The sequence below is a fragment of the Chelonoidis abingdonii genome, chromosome 8 (genome assembly GCF_003597395.2).
Source record: "Chelonoidis abingdonii isolate Lonesome George chromosome 8, CheloAbing_2.0, whole genome shotgun sequence".
Classification (NCBI taxonomy): Eukaryota; Metazoa; Chordata; order Testudines; family Testudinidae; genus Chelonoidis; species Chelonoidis abingdonii.
The window spans coordinates 9481582-9490630 of record NC_133776.1 but is presented as its reverse complement, the minus strand read 5'-3'; the positions used below and the strand labels follow the sequence as shown (position 1 = coordinate 9490630).

The 9049-nt window shown below is 47.9% G+C and overlaps 1 protein-coding gene across 2 annotated transcripts in view; it reads right to left on the bottom strand.

Annotated features, from left to right (window-relative positions):
- The window catches only part of MCF2L2 (MCF.2 cell line derived transforming sequence-like 2), a 318915-nt gene that overhangs the window by 194044 nt on the left and 115822 nt on the right, over positions 1-9049 (bottom strand). Inside the window, exon 5 of one of the 2 annotated variants that reach the window (XM_032803865.2) lies at positions 8145-8264. In XM_032803865.2, the coding sequence (XP_032659756.1) occupies positions 8145-8264 (120 nt within the window). The remainder of the gene's footprint in view (positions 1-8144; positions 8265-9049) is intronic. The other variant, XM_032803866.2, reaches the window with a different exon arrangement.

Sequence of the window (9049 nt, the reverse complement as noted above, 5' to 3'; positions counted from 1 at the left end):
CTCTGGTTCTCGATACACTGGTCTCTGTATAACTTGACCCCATATTCTAGCAGGACTGGCTTATTTTTTAGATACAACATAAAGGAGGGAAGACCAGGAGTCCATTCCCATTTTTGTCTTTGCGCCCCCAGCAATCTCAGTGAGGCCAGGGCAGGAGCACCCTGACAGCAGCAAGACGGTACAGACGACTGATAACCGTTTCATATCATCGCCAATTACAATGGCAGACGTACAGAACGACTGGTAACCATCTCTGCTACCTTGCAAAGCAAATGAATGCTGCTGTGTAGCATGCAGTACCGCCTCTGTCAGCGGCATCCAGTAACATACAGTGACAGTGACAAAGGCAAAAGGGCTCCACGGTTGCCATGCTATGGCATCGCCAGTGCAATCGGAAAAAGGGCGCACTCTGGTTCTCGATAATACACTGTTCTACTATAACTTGACCCATATTCTAGGCAGACTGGCTTATTTTTAGATACAACATAAAAGGAGGGAATGACCCAGGAGTCCATTCCATTTTTGTCTTTGCGCCCCCAGCAATTCAGTGAGGCCAAGGCAGGAGCACCCATGACAGCAGCAAGACGGTACAGAACACTGATAAACCGTTCATATCATCGCCAATTACAATGGCAGACGTACAGAACGACTGGTAACCATCTCTGCTACCTTGCAAAGCAAATGAATGCTGCTGTGTAGCACTGCAGTACCGCCTCTGTCAGCGGCATCCAGTACACATACAGTGACAGTGACAAAGGCAAAACGGGCTCCACGGTTGCCATGCTATGGCATCGCCAGTGCAATCCGGAAAAAGGGCGCATCTTAAAAGAAAAATGAATAAACAACCTTATTCAAAAAGAAATACAATTTAAAACATTCCAGCAAACTACACACACGTAAATACAAAAAAAAACAATAAAAGCCTATTGTATTTCTACCTTTGTACTCATAACTTGGAAACAGAAGATTAGAAGCTTGAAGATAGAAAGATCCCTCTCATAGCCGAGAGACAGACAAAAGACCCACACAAAGGGACACACACACAAACATTCCCTCCCTGAGCTTTTAAAAATCCGGTTTCCTGATTGGTCCTCTGGTCAGGTGTTTGGTTCCCTTTGTTAACCCTTTAGAGGTAAAAGAAACATTAACCCTTAGCTATCTGTTTATGACAGTAGGTATCATTATTACCCCTGTTTTACACAGAGGTTAAGTGGCTCATTTTCAGGCATCCTGATTGACCAGAACTCCACCTGAAGTCAATGGGAGATGCTCAGCATCACCGAAAGTCAGGTCCTAAATGACTCACATTGTAAAGAACTGGGAATGGAACCCAAGTCTCCTGACTCCCAGCCCTCTGTGTTAACAAAGGAAGTATGACGTAGGGATTAAGAGCACACGACTGGGAAATGGGAGTTCTGGTTTTATCCCTGCCACTGATCTTCTGCGTGAACTTGGACTAGTCACTTAACCCTTCTGTGTCGCTGTTTCCCAAGCTATACAGTGGAGATAACAGCAGCATGCTCAGGGCATGATTCAGAAATTGACTTGCTGTGGATGGATGCTTGCACCTGTGTGGAGATAAATGCAGGATCATGGCCTCTGGTACTCTATTAGCTAGCACTTTATACATCCAATAGGTTAGATTAGATGCTTCAAACAGGTTTTAAGTTTTATTCATCAATTTTTGAGTGCTTTGAGATCCTCAGGCTCCTTGACCCTGAACTCAAGGATCCTGCCATAGTCAACTCTGTGCATAGTATGATGTCATGGGATGTTTCATCCACCCAAATGAAACACATTCAAAAGAGTAAAGTCAAAAGAAAAGCTGTGCCCAGAATGTTCATCCAGAGCCTGCTTTGTGATGTTGCAAATTAGGAGGCTCACGGAGACTAGCTCAAGTATCAGGGGGGAGCCGTGTTAGTCTGTATCCACAAAAACAACAAGGAGTCCGGTGGTACCTTAAAGACTAACTGATTTATTTGGGCATAAGCTTTTGGGGGTAAAAAACCTCACTTTTGAGGTTGCATCTGAAGAAGTGGGGTTTTTTACCCACGAAAAGCTTATGCCCAAATAAATCTGTTAGTCTTAAGGTGCCACCAGACTCCTTGTTGTTTCTAGAGACTATCTCAATTTGGATTAGCATCAGCCTGGAGCGTGAAGATAGGGGGCTGATTGGGAACTGCAAGTCACTTAAGAATCGTCAGTCTGAACGGCTTTGCTGCTGACTTGGTGACAGTGTTCTGCTGCTCCAGTCTTCTACGGACATCACCATGGAACATTGGCATGTGGGAAGGGTTTTACCTGATCCACTTGGCACACTGGGCAAACAGCAAAGCTGTTAACTAGCCAGGCAGAATGCCAGCCCAGAGCCAGGTAAATCATGCAGCAGTGGGTCCTTGAAACTACAAGAGCAGGAGCAGGAACCATCCGGCATGTCCAGGGGACCCAGTCCTGTAATGCTCAAAACGCCCCCAATTCCCACTATCTTTGATCAAACAGAATGAAGAGGCCACCATGGCTGGTGTTGAGGAGGCAGGACAGGAGGAGGGTGCAGTAGCTTAGGTTAGAGATTATGAGGGCCAGGATAAATTGTTTAACAATGAAGATGGGGCAGGAGGGGGCATATTTTTGAGGCAAAATCGTCAGTTTTCAGGGCTGAGGTCTACGTGAGCAGACAAACTACACTGAGGTTGCAAAGCTGGGGAAGTGGGAAGTTAGCAGAATTGTCAACTGCATGGACCTAAATCAGTTTCTCCTAATGGACTGAGTATGCTGTAAAGGCAACTTCACTTTATTCAGCTTCAGTATACAGCAGCCAGAACGAAGGGTCATTTAGCTGCACCTCCTCTCACGCAAGATCCTGGAGCTACTTCCTGAATTCAGTTCAGTGTCCTGAATTGGTTCTGCTCAGATAAACCCAGGCATAATCCAGTATTGCTACATTATGCATGGGAAACAAGCCATGGTTTCCACCCAGCGAAATACTGGTTTAACTCGGCACACCTATTTTATTAACCATATTTACACACTGTATCTTGTATCAATCCTACCTCTCCTTTTCATGTTTGCAGCATATTTTGTTTCAGCCTCTATAGTCTAGCCCTAACTCAGCTGCCTCTCTGCAGAGGAAATACACCACCCATGAGCTGCATGATGAAACTACTGTTGCCAGCCCAACGTCTTTCTTTAATTTATACAAATCTCCAAACTGTTGAAAGGCGAAGGGACAACTAATGTGATCTGGTGGATAGGGCAACTGGGTTCTTTTCCCGGATCTGACACTGATTCCCTGGGCAATCGCAAGCAAGACACCTGGGAGGAAATTGCTTAAAAAAGTCTCCACTAATTTTGGGTGCCCAACCTGAGACACCTTGATCCTCATTTTCAAAGATGACGGACACACGTAGCTCCCCCAGACTTCAGCCTGAGCTGCAGGTGCTCAGCAATTCTGAAAATCAGGCTCCACGGTGTCTGAAGCTGGGTACCCAAATATGGAGCAATCTAAAATCTATGAAAGTTTTAGAAAATGTAGGCCATAATTGCTCTATGCCTCAGTTTCTCCATCTGTAAACCAGCTGCATCATCCTTCTATGATACGAATAATAATGAATAACTCACTGCCCCATCCTGTTAACAGCCTCAACTCCCAGACATCAAAGTTCTTAACTCTGATTTCAATCACCCCGCAGCATTTGGAGCGGAATCTTTATTTTTCTCTTAAAAGAATCAGTGAGTATGAAGGAGGCTGAACTGTTGGGAAATGTAATTCTGCAGCAAACCCGTTCCTGTCTGGGGAGCGATATCTGATGCAGCAGCTGCTGTGGAAATATCTTGCCGTTAATTGAGGACAAGAGCATGCCTTTTTATAAGCAGCGTTCTGTCACTCTTGCTGGGTGTGATGGGAACATTTTTCATCTTTAATTTGAGAATGGAATAAACGGTGGGTATTTGCATTGGGTTTAGGACTATAATTCCCCAAAACAAACCTGCACCGCTGCCACCAGTGGGAGAAGGACCAGGCCCAAATATTTCAGTGAAAACGGAGGCTCTAAGCCGCTGTCCACGTTGGAGTGGAGATGAGGGAAGCTTGCCCACTAGACATCATTCCCATAGGCCTTGTGATTGGCTGAGGTAGGCACCAGGTACCCACGCACACAGAAGGAATGCAGCACCCACCACTCCATCCAGGTACAGGATGCAGTGTGCGCGCCTCTGTGCAAGCTCAGCTCCGTTGGTCCGGATGGAACCATTTTCAATCCACTCTTCCAAGTGCCATTTAGAAATCCTGGGACAGCGCTGGGGCTAGACTCCACCAGTCCTCATGTACCAAAAGGATTGTGCCTACAGTAACCCACTGGTGAGTATATGTTTACAAGTTCCCTTCCTCTGTGCCCAGTCCGTGGAGGATCTGAGTCGGTTACAGCCCCTGTTACAAAGTCTCGGCTCATAAACTCAAGCTGTAGCAACTGTTGGTGTTAGCTGTGCAGGTCCCCGATTCAGTCCCCAGTGTGGGGGCCAGGATGGTAGCGGTCACACTTGCCCCTACACCTGAGCTACAAAGGGGAACCAAGACTATTTGTGCTGTCTACCCGCACTCCCTTGCACATCTGTACGGGGCATGGCCCAGCCCAGCCCACAATGAACACATAAGAAAGGTTATGATTTAGTCACAGAGGTCATGGAATCTGTGACTTCCAAAGACCTCTGGGACTTCCAGGGGCAGCTCTAGCTTTTTGCCGCCCCAAGCATGGCAAGCAGGCTGCCTTTGGCGGCGCACCTGTGTGAGGTCCTCGGTCCCGCGATTTCCGCGGCTTGACTGCGGGAGGTCCGCCTGTCCTGCAGCTTCTGCGTACCCGCTTCCGAATCTATGTGACTGGTGGACCGCCTGCAGGCAAGCCGCCTGCAGGCAGCCTGACCGCCGCCCTAATGGCGACCGGCAGGACGACCCCGTGGCTTGCCGGCTCAGGCACGTGCTGGTGCCAGGGTTCTGCAGCAGCAGGGAACTGTGAGGTACTCCTGCCACGTAAGGCAGTGGTGCCCCCAAGCTCCCAGCCGCTGCAGGTGAGATACCCCAGGGGTCCTGGCCCCTGCCAGTGGCATGAGGGACCCCTGCAGCTCCCCACCCACTGGCAGCAGAATGGGGGACCCCCACAGTTCCCTGCCCGTTGCCGGCAGGGGATCCTCGCAGCTCCCCACCCATCGCTGGCAGTGGCAGGGGATCGCTGCTGCCGGCAGCAGGGGGATTTCCGCAGCACCCTGGCCACTGCTGCGTGTCCCAGAGGGATTTCTGCGGCTCTCCACACTGCTGGGGGAGACAGGGGACCCTGCAGCTCCCAGCTACAGCTGGTGGGGGTGGGGTGTAGGGGGGCCTGGAAGCTCCCAGCCACTGGGCATCTGCCCAGCTTCTTCCCATTTTATCATGGATATTTTTAGTAAAAGTCAGGGACAGGTCACAGGAGTCTGTGAATTTTTCTTTATTGCCCGTGACCTGTCCGTGACTTTTACTAAAAATATCCGTGACAAAATCTTAGCCTTACACATAAGCAATAACCGTTCTGCTCCTGCTTGTAATGAGGTCAGTGGATGTTTGCCATTATGCAACCAGGCCCAAACACTGAGCTATCAACCAGACCTAGCAAGGTGGGTTCTTTTGCCAATCAATTTAAACCAAAAGTCCCGTGGAAAAACAATTAAATAAAATCATGATGAAAACTCCCTGTAAAATCGTTATTACTTACTTAGTGGGTTCAGCAGTGTACAGAATATGAATTAAAACAATATGAAATAATAATAACTATTATACATTTTTATTTGTAAGAGACCCCATATCCAAAGGCAAATACACAATTATGAGCAGATCTGAAAGAAGCTTAGGCAATATGGCTTAATACGTAAACCTTCAAGCTGGCACAGAATTGTCTACGTGCATCACATTATATTACACTCTACCCCTAATACAATGAAGGAAATGAACAAATGTGCCTTGGGTGGTGGGGAGGGTTGGGGGCAGAAGAGATAGAATGGCATTCAGACACACAACAGGGGCTCTGACAAATTGTTAGCAGATGACAGGGCCTATGGGAAAGTACTGACTACTGGGGAAATATAATAACCCGTTGTGACTGATGCAGCTGGCCCTAAAGGAGACCCCGATGCTCTGATTACACCCCATCCCAGGAAACAGTAATGTGTGAGAAAAGGAGCAGTAAAGGTTGGTCCTCCAGGCCTGCCTAGAGAGGACTTGCTGAAGCAGCCATCTCGGAAACTACACAAATGAGGTCATCCGTGGGCTAAATGACAGCCACACCCAGCCTGCTCCGATGAAAGAAGCTGCAGTGCCATACATAGCAGGACAGTCCCTGGCTGAGACCAGAGGAGCAGGGAAGGATGCTTCTCTCCGCCCAAAGGAGCCTGGAGATTAGTCAGGGTTATCTCTGGCTACACTTGCATAGCTGGGTTTGCAGGTAGAGAGGGACTGGGAACTGTGGCCCTGAGCTAAGGGTGAAGGATAAAGGGGCAAGGTGCGAAGAAGCCCAGGGAAGTAGAAGAAATGAACTGAATTGAGCAGTATGTAGCTGCTGGGTACAGGGTCCCTGAGTTGGAACCCAGAGTAGGGGCAGGCTCGGGTTCCCGCACCAGCAAAGTGGCATAAATCCAGAGAAGTGGGGGGAAGGAGGGGAGAAACAGGCCCAACCCACACCCTGAGAAAGGGACAGGGCTCACTTGTAAACCCGAGCAAAGGCCTGAATTTCAAGGGCACACAGCCAGGGCTGAAGACCCTGGTGTGGGCAGATAGACTCTGGCTGAACTCTTTGCTACCCCAAAAGGAGCTCATTTGACTCTGTGACCTGGCCAGAGGGCTAAGCCACTGAAATGCGCCAAACAAGGTTGACAACCTACAGGGGGCACCAGGAGTGGGAAACAGTCTGCAGTGCAGCATGCAGCCACAAGGAGGCACCCAAGCGGTGAGTGTCCCCCTTGACACCCTTCTAGAAGAAAAAAAAATTCTACACTATTCAACCCAAATCACCCAGTATCTGGACCATTTTTGTAGTATTTGCTTTTATAAAGGAGCACTTGTAAAATAGTACAAGAGTATTTATCAAGACAGGAGATTTTATAGGGGTTTTATGGTGATGGACTGCTTTGCTGATGGCGGCATCAATATCTTTTACCTGGCATTTATGACTTAATGACAACAAGACTGAAAGCCTGGGTCTGCTCTGAAAAGTGATTCCATAACAATGATATTGTGGGCTTCCACGCTGATTCATTATCAAGGATTTCTGTATCTAATGTTCTCCATTTACAAGCATACAGACAACAATTTGTTGTAGCTGGCAGCTTTGCACTGGGATCTGAGAGTCAAGCTGGTTTATTTCCTTCTCAGACATCATGACTTGTAACAAAGGTTCTACAAGTCAAATCAGGCTCTGGGTGACACATTTGCAACCCCACTCTCTTCAGTTGGTTTGCCCAAGTATAACCTACTGGAACGTACACAGATCTGTGGGTGATCCATGAGATGGAACAGAACCCAGCTTACTCCCTCTCAGCTGCATTAGCTCTGCAGAACTAAAAATTAATTCTCATCACTCAAGTGAGACCACTCTGCATTCACTCTGGGCACAGCTCCATTAAGGAAGAAAGTGTTAATTCTACACAGTTTCACATTTCAGAGCAAGACTGCACTTTGATGTGAAGTCATGTCCATTTATTATCTTATGGCAGCTCCCATGGCTTCTCATGGTTAACCCATCAGTATTATTGTGACTGACAGTAGCAGAATCAATAAACACTATTTAAACAAACCAGTGCAAAGGTTACAACTCATTTACCCTCTCTCTCCCCAATATGTGAATCTATCCCTGACACAAAAAAGGGAACAAAGAAACCATTTGATCAAGACAGCGGGATTAATTTGAAAATCCCCCTGCGCTCATCATGGCTTGTTTGATCTTGTCTGAGTTTCTTCTGAGGCTTTTAATAATTGACCTATGCCCAGGCTTGCTTGTTTGTGTGTGGAGCCCTGATTGCTGGTGAAATTAACCTGCAACAACAGGGTTAAAAGAGAAGTTGGCTGCCACTCAGCAACAGAAGACACAGAAACACAGAGAACACGGGGACAAAAAGTGCATGCTTACCGGTACCTTCATTTTAAAGTCATCTCGATAGAGTTTAATGCCGATGTCAGCGATTGTCCTGTGAATAAAGCGGGAGGGCCGCAGGACGAAGACCAGCTGCAGGTTCCCTGGAAAAGCTCCCTGGAAAGAGCATGCAAATGTTACAGGGCATAGCAATTAAACCTCAGGCCCAACAAGAAGCACAGCGCCATTTTGGATACCTTCTGCCTCAGAAATTCCTCAGGAAGCACGCAAAGATGGGGGGTGATGTGATGATTCTGGAGCTGCCCAGACTGCATGGCTGTCATCTGTTCTGCCCACCATGCTCCTGGCCCATCGCCGACTGAAGTCAATGGAATGACTCCCACTGGCTTCAGTGGGCTTTGGCTCAAGCAGCACAACTAGATATTACCAAATGGGCAGATAGCGGGGACACAACCAGGACCTTCTGCATCAAAGAACCCAGACATTTGCAGGCCACTTGAACTAAAGGAGAATCTCTCTTAAGCTACTATAGTATCAGGGCTTCTCTCTTTGTTAGACTGCAGCCACTAGAGAGCGACATAGTCGCACACATTTGAGCAAGGCCGGCATTCCATCTAGTACCGCAGTGGTTCTCAATCTTTCTGGGCTTAGGGCCCATTTGCAAACCTAGATGGCCTGTTGCAACCCAGTAAATAGCTTCAGTACAAAAAAATCTGGCATACTAAATATTTCTTACCCACAATACATTACACACACTAATGTAATAAGTACACAGTGTGTACTATGGTGGCTGCTCCTGTCCTGCTGAGCTTGACTCCTTGCTTCGGGCATTGTGACCTCTGGGGTTCCAGCGTCACTCAGGTTTGGCCCGGCCCGCCTCACCGGGGGCTAGCCAGGCCAAATCTGTGTGAGTCACATAATGCCTTGGCTACTCAGCTGAC